The sequence below is a fragment of the Merops nubicus genome, unplaced genomic scaffold (genome assembly GCF_000691845.1).
Source record: "Merops nubicus isolate BGI_N331 unplaced genomic scaffold, ASM69184v1 scaffold29462, whole genome shotgun sequence".
In the NCBI taxonomy this organism is placed as follows: Eukaryota; Metazoa; Chordata; class Aves; order Coraciiformes; family Meropidae; genus Merops; species Merops nubicus.
In genome coordinates, this window is record NW_008596048.1 from 1 (window position 1) to 16,514 (window position 16,514).

Genomic DNA, 16,514 nt, shown 5'->3' on the forward strand with positions numbered 1-16,514 from the left:
AGGGTCTGGGGAACATGTCTTATGAGACTAGGTTTGTTTAGCCTGGAGGAGGCTGAGGGGTGACCTTATTGGTCTCTACAGCAACCTGAAAGGAGGTTCTAGTGAGGTGGGTGTTGGTCTCTTCTCGCAGGTTACTAGCGATAGGACAAGAGGAAATGGACTCAAGTTGCTCCAGGGGAGGTTTGAATTGGATATTAGGAAGAATTTCTCTACTGAGAGAGTGGTGAGGAATTGGAACAGGCTGCCCACGGGGTGATGGAGTCACCATCCCTGGAGGGGTTCCAAAAATGTAAAGATGTGGCAACTGGGAACATGGTTTAATGGCCATGGTAGTGTTGGGTGATGGTTGGACTTGATGATCTTAGCGGTCTTCCAACCTTTATGATTTTATGATTCTATGATAGGCAAAAAGGCAGTAAAGTGGTTTCTTGAGCTTACTAGAATTACTACTACTTAATACTTACTTACTACTCCTCCTACTTCTTTTCACCTGCCTTGCCCCCCAAGTGACACATCTTTGAGAAATTTCTGTAAGTAATCTTTTCAAGTTACAGTTTTAATAAATGCTTACTAAAATTAAAAAAATGCTAAAATGATCCTTGCCTGAAGACCAAAGGTTGTGTTAGAAGTTGTGGTACAGTAAGCTCTAGAAGCAAAGTACTGTAATTGAAGACATGAAAAGAAAAAAGAAAAAAAAAGCCATTTTGAGTCGCATTCCATCAGAATATGTCATTGTAGCTACAAATAGATACATAGGTAATGACCAAAATCACAACTTACACTCAATCCTTTTTACAACACAGCATTTTGACTTTCCTATATGCCTTTTCTGTCATTGCTAAAGGGGATTGTAAATGAAGAAGTATTGAGAACTGCATACAAGGGGTTTTTTTGCGTTTGTTTTTTTATTATTATTATTATTTCTACCTGTTTTTCAAATATAGAATATGGTGGATGTTCCCTGAAAATTGACTCTGTAGCTACAAACTTTGCATTTTAAATAATAAACTGCAATGTCCTATAGAATCTGATGTTTTTCCATAAAACCTCTGACTTCCTTGTTTTGCAGTATTTCAGTAGTTGAGGTCACAGGATCTGACCATGGAACATCAGTGAAAGGTAGACTGGTTATCCAGAGCAGCCTGAAAATGTTTGATCTCAGTATGGCAACTGTAATCTTTGCACAAATTCTGAGCGTAAGTGCATATGCAAAACAAAATCAAATATTTGGCAAGATTTTCTTGTGTTGCACAAGCATTGTTAGAGCCATTACAAACCCTTTTTGTCTGCTTTTAAATGCAAAGATGTGAGAGTCTGAAGACTAATGATGGATATTTGCTGAAAATGGCAACGTCAAATTCACCATCCAGATGGACTTCTGCAATGTAAGGACGTTGCTTCATATGACCAGGAAAACAGCCTGAAAATACAAAAATTGATTCAAGAAAATAGAAAATATAATTAACTATTGGCTGTTCCATGTGCTGAGGTCCTATGTCCACTTAACTCTCTGTAACACAATGACTTGGTTTTTACACAATATGAAGCCTCTTTGTATTACAACTTCCCATGCATGCACCCTTTCCTGCAAGATCTCCTAGAGGGATGAGACCCTTCTTCGGCATACCTGACTGACCCCAAAATCTGTGATACAGATGATCTTTGAAGCAAGATATTGTCCACTGTCAATTGGTCCCGCTTTTGGGATTTCTTTCACAGGCCCAAATTCTGCAATCAGTTTACATGTGTGCTTATAAGTAGTTAATCAGAAGTATATGAGCTGCTTTACTACTGGTAATTTTGTAATACTGAAATATATACTTGCCTGTAGTACTGAAATATATACTTTCTTTGTTATGGATTGTTATTAATATTGATTGCTGTGACTGTTGAAATGTTTGTTTTCCTGGTAGTAATTTTGCAGGAACTTATAATACATGTCTACTTAATTTACTGTACCTGTTTTGTTACTGGCAGTTTGTAGTAGCCTGGAAAACAGTAAAGAAATTTGGGAAATAAAGCCTCTGTGTACCTGAGTATTAAGGAATCCCACAAACTCACCACTGCAGCAACCTCTATGCACTCACAGGACACGTAACCCTTTCAGGTCATGACACATCCCTCAGTTTCACTGGCTGTTTGGACTCCAGGTAAATGTCCCTTTCTATGTGATCACTAAAAAGTTTTATTTGCAACAAGTAATTTCCTCATTTACCTGGAAGTTAGCCTTTAAATTGTGTAAGAAAACAAACATACAGTCTATAAAAAAAGCCACATGTGAGATGCTACCTATGACTTCATGTCTGAAATTCTTAATGGGTTATCAAACACCAGGTGCAGCTAATAATACTAACAGAGAGAGCAAACACACTCTATTCCCCATCCTGCTTGTCTTTCCATATGCTGGTGACAAAACTTACTGCATTAAAGTGACAAACTTCTAGTATTCTGGTATAAATGGTGAAACAAGCATGGAATTGTGAAATGACTTTTCAAATGGTCACTCAGTAACCCCGTATTACTTCAGAGTAAGCAAATGCATCTTAGGACATTGTTATGCAAGTTGCAGATGATGATGGCTAACAACAAGATAGTTGCATTTAGGAAGAAGAGAATATCCCATTATTTTAATTTACACAGAAGACTGTAGTAAATTTTATAACCATCTAAGAACAATCATGTCTATTAAATAAAACTTTCTGCTTCAGAACTGTACTATGAAGAAATACCAAGTCTTTGAATAGAGCTAATTTGACTACAGTACAACAAAAAGAAAATGTCTAAGATGTAATAAGGGACAAAACTTTTAATGAGAAGTACAGAGAAAGCCAGCAATAGTAGCTGAAAATCAATAAATATCAGTCCAGATCTCCAAAAGCCAGAGTTAATCATCTGTTTTCATTTGATAGTGAAAGATATGCAGGAAAAAAATAGAAGTGTATATAAGAGTTTCTTCATAAGAGCACCTTTAACATATGTTTGTAAATTCAGGTGGTGATGCAACAAACCTTCCAGATCAGCAGTTCCCTGTCAGCTGGTGAAACATAATTTACAAAAGAGTTGAGGTTTGGGAGCTCTCTAGTATCTAGCACTTCTACTCTACTCCCACATATTTGACTCCTTGAGAGGAAAGGCAAAGACAGGGTCAACAAGTTAATGCCCCTGTGGTTATATTAGTCCTCTATTCCTTCTATCAAATGAAACCTGGAACTCACGTGCACTGGAGGCAGCATTCTCTTTTTCTCACTGGATACTAGTGACACAAATCCAAGATTTACTCATGCAGAGAGTAACAAAATCAGTTTGGTGCAACTGCTGACAAGACTATGTTTTGCCTTCCAAAGAGTAGGAGGGGTCAAGAACAACTTCCCAGAGAGAGCATTAAAGGAAGTGAGTTCTCCAGAACTCCATTCCAGATATTTTTCTGGTCCAGCTAGTCATATCTCAGGAAGTCATCTTCAGAGCCACAGGCTGACCACATTATTCATCTTCAGTAAGCCTTAACAAAATAATACGGATAATAAACCAAACACAGAGTACACACTCTGTACACACACAGACAGACACACCATGTGGTCACCCTCAAACTGATGAATTTTTTGTAGAATCATAGGCTTGAGTTGGAAGAGACCCATAAGGATGTTAAGGTCCAACTCCCTGCTCCTCACAGGACTACCTAAAACTAAATCATATGACTGTGACTCCAGACACTCCTGGAACTTCAACAGGCTTGGGGTCATGACTGCGAATGTGGGGAACCTGTCCCAGTGACTGGCCACATTCTCTGTGAAGAAAGAACTTTTTTTTCCTCACAGCCAATCTGAACTTCCCCTGATGCAGCTTCATTCCATTTTGTGTCCTGTTGCTGGTCACCAGAGAGAGGAGATCAGCACATCTCCTTCCACTGCTCCCCTGGAGGAAGTTGTAGGGCTGTGATGAGCTCAGACCTCAGCCTTCTCTCCTCCAAGCTGAGCAAACCAAGTGACCTCAGCCACTCCTCCTACGTCTTGCCCTTGGGGCTCTTCTCCATCTTGGTGGCTCTCTTCTTGACACACAACCAGTCTTATGTCCTTCGATTTGAGGCACCCAAAACTGCAGAGAGTACTTGGGGTGGGGCAGTCACCTCCCTCAGATGGCTGGCTGTGCTGCGCTTGATGTACTCCAGGACACTGTTGGCCCATGTTGAACTTCCCATCAACCCAAACCCCTAGATCCCTTTCCATAGGGCTGCTCCCTAGCCTCTTATCCTCCAATTTATAGGTATAACCAGGATTACCCCATCCCAACTGGAGAATCTGACAGTTGATCATGTTAAATTTCATATAGTTGGTGATAAATGAGAGAGATGGGCTATCTTGGATTTCTAAGGCCTCTCTACCCTGCAGGGCATCCACAGCTCCTCCTAGTTTACTATTGTTGGCAAATTATTTAATGTACATTAGATTCCTGCGCCCGTATCATTTATAAAAATGTTGACGTGAACTGGCCCTCAAATTGAACTCTGGAGAATTCCCCAGGTGACTGGTCTGAGGTAACCCCATTTACTAAAACTCTCTGAGCCTCATCTGTCAGACAGTTGCTCACTGAACATAGTATGGTCTTGTCTGGCTGCGTGCTGGACAGTTTATCCAGGATACCATAAGAGACAGAATCGAAAGTTTTGCTAAAATAAAAAAAAAAACTCCTAGCTGCTGTCTCCCCTTGGTCAGCTAGATGGGTAACCTTGTCATAAAAGGCAAATTAAGCTGGTTAAGCAGAACTTTGCCTTCATGAAACCATGGTAACTTTGACCAATGACTATGTTGTATCTCAAGTGATATTCAGTCACTCCCAGGATAATCTTCTCCATTATTTTGCCAAGCAGTGAAGTGAGACTGACAGATCCATAATTACCAAGATCTTTCTTTCCGTTTTAGAAAATTCACGGCATTTGCCAGCTTTCAGTTGATTGGGACCTTTCCAAGGCTGTTAAAAAATAATGCAGAGAAGTACCACAACTACATCCACCAGCTCTCTCAGTACCCTAGGATGAATCCCATTGGGCTGCATAGATTTATGCACCTCCAGCTGAAGCAGCAAGTCCGGAACAAGTTCAGGGTTGACAAGATGGTTATTACCCTGGCCACAGGCTTCCAGCACAGGACTCCAGGTGTTGAAGACATTGGTGAAGAAGATAAATGTCTCTGCTTTGCCAGCATCCCTATTTGTGAGGTGACCAACCTCATCAAGCAACTCCTTTTTATATGCTTATTCCAGTTTCTCATTTTTGAAACACTGCATAGCTCAATCATAAAGTTAGACCATAAATATTTCAGTATTTTCTATTTTCTCATTATTAGTTACTCAGCTTTAAGTAACTTTAAATAATACAATTTAGTAAACTTTAGCAGCATGGTCTTCAAAGCAAATCTGTTGAAATACAAAGTATAAGCAACAGAAGTTTCATTTATTACCAGAATTAGGCATCCCATCCCTCAGGTGTGTCAACTGCACCACTCAGCTTGCTGTCATCTGCAGACTTGCTTAGGGTGCACTCACCTCTTGCACAACATCCTGTTGTCTGTGTCATTGACAGAGATATTAAACAGTACTGGTCCCAATACAGACCCCCAAGGGACACCACTTATCATTGATATGCATTTGGACATTAAGCCATTGACCACTACTCTCTGGATGCAGCATCCAACCAATTCCTCATCCACCGAACATCCATCCATCAAATCCGTATCTCTCCCATTCAGATCAAACCAATCTACTATTTTAATCTAACTTCTTCCTATGGTTCTGCTAGCCACCTTTGAGGCACTACAATGAATATATACCTTAGATGTGAATATTGTCCATAAGAACTAAGAATATGCTTGATGTTAAAGTCAGTGGTTCTTAAGCCATGGAACACTAGACTGCCAAGAGAAACATTCACCTTCAGCTCCAAATACTACACAAGTGGCATAGAATAAGGAGTCTCCAGGAAGAACCACCCCCTGGAAGAAACTCATTTTGTGTGAAGTCTCCTAAGAGATACTGCCTGACAGAAAGTTCTGGTCTATTAGCAGAAATACAGTAAAAAGAGTCAAGCAAGCAGCAAGGGACCTAAGGAGACTACAGTTCAAAGTTTGCATGAACGTGCTCATCATTACTGCCTACTATCACCCTAAGTATTCAAAACCAGTAAATCACAGTAGCCAGGAACGTACATTATTCACACATTAATATAAGGGCAGACCAGATACTGCTCCACACTGTTCAGTCAAAGAACATTAAGATTTTAGGTAGAACTTGCAAAATGGTTCGGAGTATTTCTACTGCTAATACCTATCTTTGACTGCCGAACTTGAGCAAATTCCTTCTGCAGGGAATTCGTATTGTATCTCCAATAAATTCCAGTGCTGGGGGAAAATGCAAGTGACAGGAAATATGTTAAAGACAAAGTTCTACACTACCGCCATCCTAGGTGTTGAGCAGCCTTTCGCACACTCATCTTTCCAAAGTAAACCATCCTTCTCTGGCATTGCTTGAAGTTAAAACAAACCATCACCCAGGCATCCAAACACATACTGGTAACAATGTAGGCTGAAATTGCATCTGTACATTGGAAGTGACAGAACTGCACAAAAATTGAGGGTTTTTTTTACCTAACTGAGGATTTTCTCACTGGTGTGCAGTTTACGTACTATATTAATTTGAATTAATTTTCCTTTAGAAGTATAAATTATCTATTATTTATAAAATTGTAATTCCTAAATGTATATGCATTATTTTTAAAATGAAACTTTTTTTCAATATACATAAGCACGCACTTCTTTTCACAAGTCCTTTTCCTGCTTCCTACAAATTCGTGGAAGTCTGCAATGGACATAAAGCAGGGAGAGAAAACACAATGTAGCCAAGTTTTATCAAATGCATACATGATTCTACTCTTATATCCAACTATGTAAGATGGGTTATTAACCTTAAATTAAGGATAACGACACATTAAAATTAGACAAGCCTCTATTATTTTCTGGTAAATAAAAAAATTAAAATTCTTGACTGATTCTCTAAATCAAATAACAACTTAGAACTGGATGCACAAAAAATGGTCCAAAAGTTACATAACTTTAGATAAAACTTTAACATTCAATTGTTTCAAAAATACTGCATGAAAATGTCCTTTCTCTGTCTTCAGTAATTCATACTATTCAGAAATAGTTGGGAAGACAGAACTTCAACATACAGGGGCTTGTTTTGAAAGTCACCATTATAAAAAATTATAAGGAGAACAGGTCATGTATTTCAAGGCCACATCATTTTTGTGACAATTTGTTGTGATGGTTTTCAGTCACTTATTCATATTTGTTTCAGTGGTCTCTGTAAGACCATTACTTTTGCTCTCTTCTAGATAAGTAGCTCTTTTCTTAGTAAAGGTAGCAAACAGTGTATCCATCATTCCCAGAACTTCTAGTAGTTCCTCTTGATAGTCAATCTCTTTTCCTATGGCTTCCTGAAGCCTCAAGAATTGTCTGTCGACAATCGCTGACTGCCCAAGCACAGGCTGATAAATATCTGAAAAAAAAAAAAAAGTCACTTAAGAATACACATAGCTATAAAAACATGAAAATTATATTAGCTAGTTAGAGATGCATCCAAGGAGTCTGGCACAAGTTCAACATTGTGGACAATAAAGACAACTTTAATGGTGTTCTGAAAATAGCATTAAGTACTGATAGGTACTCACAATAACAGTAAGTCAAACTAACAGAAACATAACATTTTACAACCTCTAACAGTATTTTTACCTCACTGGAGCAGAAGTCATTTGCACTATATAAGTATGGAATCATGAAGTATCAAAGATTCTTAAGAGACCACAATGAGCTCCCTGCAGCCAGTGAAAATCAGATACTGACTGTGGCCAAAGTTACATGACAATATCTCTTTTTGGACCATTCTCATAATACCAAGTTCATACTTACAAAAAAACCATAAAGGTCTGATTTCTTAAAGATGTAGCACTCTTAACCTTACTTCCAAGCTAATTTAGATGGCTTTGATAATCTTTTTTTGTGTTATACTTACCAGTGATTATATCAGCAACAGTCACCAGTATAGAAGTAAATCTAGGCTCAATCACACGTCTGCAAAATAGAAGACATCCCAGTTTTACTGCTCTTGTCAAATTCACTCCTCCCACAAACAAGCAGCTTTCTCATACAGGCATACAAACAATTTTTTCTTCATGAAGAGACATCACAGAACAGCAGTCAGAGTCAAATGCGAGTCAAAAAATGCTACCTATGTGGTGTATATACCCTCCTTCTTTCAGGAAGGCAGTGGGGGTTGGCCAAAGCCTCAGGTACATGAAGTGGTGAGTTTCACCATGGAGACAGAAGGTAACAGACTATGGGTAGACTGTCTGGCAAAGAAGTAAAATATACTCTCTCAAACTATCAGCAAATTTTTTTGTCCTATGACCTTGATATCAGGAAGCAGAAGGCACACGACATTTCAAGAGTGCCAGTGTTCCACTCGCGGTCTGTTGAGACTCTGTGGCAAAACTATACAGGTCTCAGAATAGTCAGAGAGAACTGGAGTGAAAAGAATACCTTGCCACGAAGGTAAGAAGGACATTAATTTGCTTCTCATCTCGGCCTGCAAGTGCACTCCTCAGTGTTCCTCTGCGATGCAGTTCCTGCATGACTGCAACTGTAACTTCAGGAGTATGAAGCCTGATGGGTGGCTGAACATACATAAGACATTAGTACCAAAGCAGTATCTTTAAACACAACACAGCTGCTATCAGCAAAACCAAAACAGAACCCCACAAGTTTGACTGATTTCTAGTCATACACTGAAATAAAATTACTTTGACATACATAAAAAATCCACATCAGATGGCAGCACATCTATCTGGTGAGAAAAAGTCCTGCCTTACCTCCAGTACTGCATCAAGGGCCTTGGAAGACTGAAAACTCTTCAGCAACTTGTCGTACTTCCTCAAAACACGTTTCACAGGTTTACTGACACAGAAATCTTCCTAGAATTGAAAGATGAGATCGGAATAAAATGATTTGTTGGATGCACTACCATGAACAATCTTATATGTCTTTGTTATCTTCCCTCCCTTCCCTTTCTTCAACTTAACACACTCCAAACAATAAATAAATTTTGAGGAGTACTTCAGTATCCATTTTCTCACCACCCAGTACCTGTTTTGGCATGTAAGTTCTTCCCTTCACATAGGTTCTATATGCTGGTTGTCTCTTCTTTTGAGATTTTTCTTTTGTTTCTTCAGGTCTTCTGTGTTTAACATTAAGTACCCCATTGGTCATGCCTACAACTATGGTTTCATCTTCAGGCTAAAATGAAGAAATCACAGAGTTAGGGACCTCATGTTTTATTTGATGATGCAGGCTCTACCATGAAGACTTTAGAATTTTTATGCTTCAGGATAAGGCTCTAATCACAGCATCATGGAATAACATGTTCAAAGGCTCTATGAGGTCCTGCGGCCAAATGCCTTGCTCAAAACAGGGACAGCTTCAAGGCTATGATCATAAGCAACATTACCCATCTAATAATCCTTAAACAAATACGTAGAGGGACTACAGCTTGACTAGTGATGCAAACTCAAATATACATTAACATCCTTCTGTAAGTATAATCTGTGGCAGAATCCCAGGACAGCTGGATGTTCCACTAATCAGCATGGGACAAGTGCTTTTATGACAGCTAGTTTTGTGATTTATTATACCAGCTACAAGTAAGACTCTAGTCACCATATGATCAAGCTTTGCTCTGATGTAAAAAAAAAAAAAAGGTCACCTATTACAGGGTTGATGATTAGCCACGGTCAAGCTGACTGAGTGCATGCCTGATGAGAAAAAGCAGAAGACTGCTGGAGAGCGTGTATGTGACTGAAGACAGTCACAACAGTGTTGAAGGTGTGCATAGCACTAGAGCAGAAAGTTCTGAGAAAGAAAAACAAAGAGAGAAGGACACTTGACCCTGCGGCTTTTGTTTTCTTTTGCTTTGTTTAAAAGATACAAATATCTCACATGCTGGGCTATAAAAGACGCTAGCTATTTTTCGATGAGGAGAGGTGAGCTATCTTCTAGCAAAGCCCTCATTCTGAAGCTCTTAATTTTGCTGCTATCAAGACTACACATCTTCCTTGCATCATACCCTCACGGTTCATTGGCAACTAACAATAACCTATGAAAAATTTTGTTTTTTTCACTGGTGCAAAACTGCCTTTTGCTACTACATACATATAGCAGACATGAACACCACCTATTAAAAAGCTACTGTGGAACAGGAGGATTTTAAGAAACAAGTGAAAGATGTCCAAAGTACCAGTCACTGGTATGAATATCACCTGTATAACAAAGTTAAAGGTTATAACTTTAAATGATGTACTGGAGAAAAACATTGACTTCACATATAAAGTAGTGAGCTATGACCCATTACTATCAACAGATAATTCTATGAATATTGAACATTAGCTGAATGCTTAAATGCAGAGAAGAAAAAAAAAAGTAGTAATTAAAAAAAGGTGTTAGGAATTGCTACAGAAGAAATAAAAACTAGAAAGTCATTATGCCACTAAATAAATCCATTGTTTACTCACAGCTTAAATCCTATGAAAGTCAATATCAAAAACCAGAAAAAAGAATCAGAAAATCATGAGGATAATCAAAGATTAGCTTGATTTGAGACAGAACTCTTCAGCAAGAGAAAAAAAAAAGAAAAACTGAAAAGTCTACAGAATTATGCCAGGAATAGATGGAGATCCGCTGGTCATTGTCGCTTTTAGGGGCATCATATGAAGGTAATGAAGGTTCAAATGGAATAAAAGAAGGCAATTATTCATCTAAGTGGAAATGTGGAACTCCTTTTCAAGGAACCTTGCTCAAGGGAAGACTGAGCAGGTTTATGTAAGAGGAATTGTTTGAATTACACAGAAACTACACTCTGATGAGGCAATTTCTCATCTGAAAATGAGTCTGAAGTTTGGGAGAATATCATACTTACCATACACACTTGCCCTGATTTCAGTTTTCCATATGCACCTACCTATATCTATAGTTGCAAGCAGCATCTGAAATCAGACCAGCCTTGGATTTGACCCAACAGAGCCTGCTTAGGTTCTCATATGACCACTTAAAATTCAATTAGTTTTGATCAACAGGAAACAAAAAGTTATGTTTCGAAAGATATGCACAGCTCTAGAGATGCCAAAGACACCAAACTATAGGTACTGCACATTTTACATCTGCTGTGGAGGCTTAAAGGGTATGGGTTTCATTTGGTTCCAGACTCTTTAGCTCAACTGAAATAATTCAATACTCATTTAGCTCCAGTTCCCTAGGAAGCAAAGCAGAGAATGAAGAAAGAAAGACATTCCCTCCACACATACACCTTACCCTAGGCTCCAGAAGACCAGGATAACAGTAAGTAGCAAAGGTAGTAAAGATCCCTCACAGTCCTTTTTATATGTTCTTCAGAGGCTGTGTAAGACTTTGACTACATGATGACAGTTTTCTTTTAAAAAGTGGTGCTAGCCTCCAAATTTCTGGCCAGCAAGTCCCTTATCCATTAAAATTCAAACATTGCAGAGAAATGAGTCTTTGTTTTCTGTTTCAAAGACAGCAATACAGATACCTTGGCAAACAAATTTGTTTATGCTCATACCTCATGCCCTCTCTTCTTCCTTAGACTAACCTGACACTGACAAGTTTTAAAACAAGCTCACACTATTATAAATTTCTCAACACATGTGGTACCTTTTTTTTCCTTTACCACTGCCACATAAGAGGAATCACAAGATTCCTAAATGGCAAAAGATGAATACAATCTTCTTGAAGTCAAGGGACTTCCCTTTAAACACACAATTTTGTAGATCTAATCAGGTAACATCTGGTATCTTATTATCTATATCTATCTATTGCCAATCTATATTACAAACATCATACATTATAGCAGATAACTTCCTAATGCATTTTTAAGTCAGGAGCAACACATTCAGTCATTCTACTCTGCATGTGCAGCATTCTTCTGAAACACCCAACAGCAATGAAAGTAAAAATTAATTACTTCAGTGACTTTAAATGTATCAGTAATTACTCTGCCTAGAAAGGTTTCTAATGTACTTACCGACAATGCAAGACTGAGGATGGATGTTGCATAGTTAAAGCTGTGGACTACTTCATAGGAAGTAGTACTGTAGATCTTCACGTGTCTATATAGAAAAGGAATGACATAAAATAGTTGAAACCAAGATACTAATGCCTTATTGTTAACACTTTACAGGAATTTCATCACTCTCAACTTCTATATATCATTTAAGGAAACACATATTTATACAAAGCATTCTTCAGATTACCACCGAGTTTCTCATTTATCACCCGTCTTGCAACAGAAAAGTCCTGTTAAAAGACACACAGAATTCAAGAATGGAATACCCTTACCCAAAAAAGATTAAAATGGGGCAAGGACAGAAGAAGAAACTGAACACAGACATAGCCAACTATCTGACTTCAGCAACGCTTATTAGGAAACAGTAGGACAGCATTTCTTCACAACTGTTCTTAAATTTTAAACATAGGCTCTATTTCCAAATTCGAGAAGTAAATCCACAGATATTCTTGTATCCAGCTGCTCTTTAATGGTTTGGTTGAAGACAGGGAATATTTAACAAATGGGAAAACAAAAAATTATCTTACTACCAGTATGAACTTTAGTGTTGTGAGCACAGAATGACAAATAGGTGCACAGCTACTGTGATCCTTCAGCTTATGCTTTGTAAACATGAAGCCTGGGGAAGACCAGGAAGTAAAGGAGGCAGGGAAGGAATAAAGCAGATCACTGTCATCTCAAACCACTTTATATTTCTAAAATCTCAGAGACACTCTCAGATTGAGTGTTGGTACTCAGACACTCAACACAAACAAGAAAGCAAGGAGGACATGTTTCACCTTGTGCACGCTGGATACAAAAAGCAACGCCACAGGGACACAAAATCCAGGCTCTTGAAAGGTGGATACCAATACACTACCAGTTACGTAAACCGGATTAAAGTTAAGAAATTTACCTTCACAGAGACTGCAAAGGTCATTTTAGAGAGTCAGTACAATGAGTGCTTATTCAGAATTTCCCCACAGGCATTCCCAAACAACACATGCAGCCCTTCCTGACATCCAGGCTAGCAAGAGGAAAAGGTTAACGCAGATGGCAGTATACACCTTGGCCTCAAGACATGTTTTCAACTAAGTTACCTCTCTGACAGTTAAGAAGTGTTTAAAGACAAAAACCATGCAGACTCACATCGATATGTAATAACTTTGCAAGGAAGAAGTCCTAAAGAATTTAAATCACAATAAAGCCACAAAATATACTAACCTGTCCAGGGATCCTGACAATAACCTTTGTCCAGAGCTGTTCAGGCATAAACACGTTACAGTTTTATTGTGATTTTTAAGTGAAATTAGTAATTGTCCACCTTTCAGCACATCCCAAACTTTGACATATCGACCTCCTATGGGAAGGAAGCACGCAGAACAGTTTGACATACATAACATTAATGCTTCTCAAATTAGAGCCACAGAAAAGACATCATGTTTTACTGAAGTACCTGCAGATACTAGAAGTCCACCAGAAGGGAAGAGAAGAACACTCTCCACAGGCTGACCATGTTCTACTGTCATGACACTACCTTTTGTTCGTGCATCAAACAGTTTGATGGTGTGATCATAGGAACCTGTAAACAACACCATAAATAGCTTCAGTTTCATAATTTCAGTTATTTCAGGTACTAAACCAGCCACATCCTACTATCTAAAGTAGCTCCTGCCAAACAGGAACAGTTTAAAACTGTACACTTAGAACACCTTATGGTTTACCTTGCTTAATTTACAACCTCCAGGCAATGTAAGTCTTCTAATTATAGCCCTAGCAATGTGTCAAAAGTAACTTCTCTTAATTTTATTTCCCTTCCATTGATCAAGTGTATTTTTGACAATAAATATCACGCAACATGATGAAACGTAGTATCTTTAACCTCTTGAAGTACACGATACTCATTTTTTTCCTGGCAAGTACCACAGATTAATAGAAAGCTACTGCTAGGAAAACCAACAGCAACTGGTTTCAAATAACTCCTCACATGATCTTTGATTTTTGAGTTTGACAGTTTTGGGCTGCAGAAACTACAGCAGAGCTTGTGTCCTTCTCCAGAAACCTGATAAACACTTCAGTCAATTCCATCTGAAGGATACATTCACAGGAATTTTTTTTTAACTTTCAAAGGCCAGTTAGAACACTCCCATTAACCATAACAGGCTAAAGCAAGAAGACATTAAAAGTCAGTTCACTCAATTTCCCTACAAACATGAGCATCAAGCTTAAAAAATAAGCAAAAAGGAAACAGAGCAGGCACAGAACAGAAAGACAGGTGCCTCCATGTTTAAAAAATAATAAAAAAGATCCTACTATACCAAAAACTGTCCTTCTGCATTTTTCTTCAATCCAAAAGAAGCATACATAAAAAAATAAAATCAAACCTGTTATGAAGACATCTGCATTCACTTTACTTGCACAGCCACATCTCACGTAGTCAGTATGTTCACTGTACGAGACGATTTCTGTAGCACTCGGAATATCCCACAAACCTGATGTATAATCATCACCACCAGAAAATACTCGATATTTATCAGACAGGAAGCCCACCACGTGAACAGGTCTAGAAACCAAAGACCACAATATCCAAAGTTTAAAAGTATACTTGCTACCAGAAGAGTTAGTCTGCATGAAGAGCTTATTAAAGTACTCTAACTTGGAAGTGCAAAGTGATTAGTGTTGGAAGTTACAAAGCCCTCAAATTAGAGGTTAAGGACATACTAGTTTTTCTGTTTCCAGGCTGAAAAGGGTCATGCTGACAGATGCTTACCTGAGCACTGATATAATCTGCTTTAAAGGTTTTACAGGTCTACCTGATGCTCATTCAAAAGCTGCAAATACTGCACTTGTTACTTAGAAGGTCTATGTACTAGCACTGTCCTTTAGAGATAACCTGTCACAGTGAATGTGAAGTATGACGGGGTTGGGCACTCTTCTTATCCTTTAAAATCACTATTTAAATCTCTATAGTTATACCAAAAGAGAATGACTGGCAAAAAAATACATATACCTTAAATCTTACTGCAGTTAACCTAGCAGTTAGGACGTAAGATAACGCTCCAACTACAAACACAGACCTCAAACAGAAACACTCTCAACGTTTGCCTGTGTGCTTTCCAGGGAAAGGGCATTTGTTGTTGTTCTAGACAGATAAAATACATTTTGATCTTCCATAGCTCAGCAATCTGTTTAAGCATTATAATGTCTTCTCCTCACTGTTCATCAGAACTCCTCTTCGAACTCCTTCCCCATCCCAACTTCACCCCACCATAATACACTTTTTCTGGTTTGTGTGGGATTTTTTTAAGGGATTCCTGCTTTTCCTACTTTATTTCTTCACCAATTTTGTTTAGCCAATTTTTACAACTTTTTTTCCTGCCAGTATCACCTAAAATCAGTGCCACGTAGTCACAAGACTATGCCCACACAACATATGAACAGACACCTCCCTACCTGAATTATAAAACGCATTTATTCTTTCATGTACTCATTCAAGAATTAAACAGAATCACTCCAATTCTGAAGTAAACTCAACAATCTACATTCAAGTAAGATCTACGCAAGACAGTTGCAAGCAACACAGATCAGCAGTATTCAGATTTTCAGCACCATGCAGAGCAGACGTATGTAAATACGCCCAACAAGCTCACAAAGGAAGAAACCAGAGCATCTTACTTCGTATGCCCATCAAACTGCCTCAGTGGTGCTCTTCCACTGATGTCAAAGAGGCGAATGCTGCCTTCCTCGCTGCCAGCAACAAGCAGGTTGCCGTCATCTCTGTACGTGGCACAATAAGCAGCATCTTTGAAGCGAGAAAATGTTTTGATTGGTTCCTGAGAGTAGCGACCATAAATGTGGATCTAGCAAAACAAGGAGACATTGAGTTCACTCATACGATACGAGGGATGAGAACATAAAAACCTCAGGAAAGCTACTTACCCTCGAGGAGGCTGTGACTGCATAGTTATATGGAGGAATTGGGGAGAAGTCTATTTTATTTACTGCACCAAATTCCTTTATCTGAACGGGTGCCTAAAAACAGCAACGAAGATCATTAAATACACACAGGAAATACACCATGAAAGAGCAAAAAAAACTTGATCTTCCCACAGAGCGCTCCAAACTCTATTTATAACAAAATATTTTTTTAGCTACGGTCTTAACGAGTTTCTCATCTGCCAGGCTGCTTCTGCCCTTATAGGTTTTTTTTTTTCAATCCAGGTACTACAACTGACTCATTATGCGTTTCAAGGAAAAGACCACCTTATTCACTCATGCACGTTTAAGAATATTTTGATTAGTCGCACGAAAGCAGTAGAAGAAAACACGCCAGGGTAGTAACCACGCCTGTCGGGCCA

At 38.6% G+C, this 16,514-nt stretch overlaps 1 protein-coding gene across 1 annotated transcript; it reads right to left on the reverse strand.

Annotated features, from left to right (window-relative positions):
- Positions 1 to 7,311: 7,311 nt before the first annotated feature.
- Positions 7,312 to 16,184, reverse strand: UTP15 (UTP15, U3 small nucleolar ribonucleoprotein, homolog (S. cerevisiae)). Its single transcript, XM_008936272.1, has 11 exons — positions 16,096 to 16,184; positions 15,832 to 16,016; positions 14,541 to 14,719; positions 13,613 to 13,738; positions 13,381 to 13,516; positions 12,136 to 12,220; positions 9,189 to 9,338; positions 8,915 to 9,016; positions 8,586 to 8,719; positions 8,059 to 8,117; positions 7,312 to 7,545 (listed from the first exon to the last, which is right to left on the reverse strand). The coding sequence occupies exons 4-11, from the start codon at positions 13,683 to 13,685 to the stop codon at positions 7,322 to 7,324; spliced, it is 963 nt and encodes a 320-aa protein (XP_008934520.1). The 5' UTR covers positions 13,686 to 13,738; positions 14,541 to 14,719; positions 15,832 to 16,016; positions 16,096 to 16,184; the 3' UTR covers positions 7,312 to 7,321.
- Positions 16,185 to 16,514: the final 330 nt, after the last annotated feature.

What these genes read in the sequence shown, in the direction of transcription:
- UTP15 (XM_008936272.1), bottom strand. Translation starts at nt 13,685, where the DNA reads ATGACAGTAGAACATGGTCAGCCTGTGGAGAGTGTTCTTCTCTTCCCT. An exon ending in GAACTTACATGCCAAAACAG is followed by an intron (nt 9,017 to 9,188) that starts GTACTGGGTGGT and finishes TTTCAATTCTAG; the next exon opens with GAAGATTTCTGTGTCAGTAA. An exon ending in TGTTGCTGATATAATCACTG is followed by an intron (nt 7,546 to 8,058) that starts GTAAGTATAACA and finishes TTTTTTTTTCAG; the next exon opens with ATATTTATCAGCCTGTGCTT.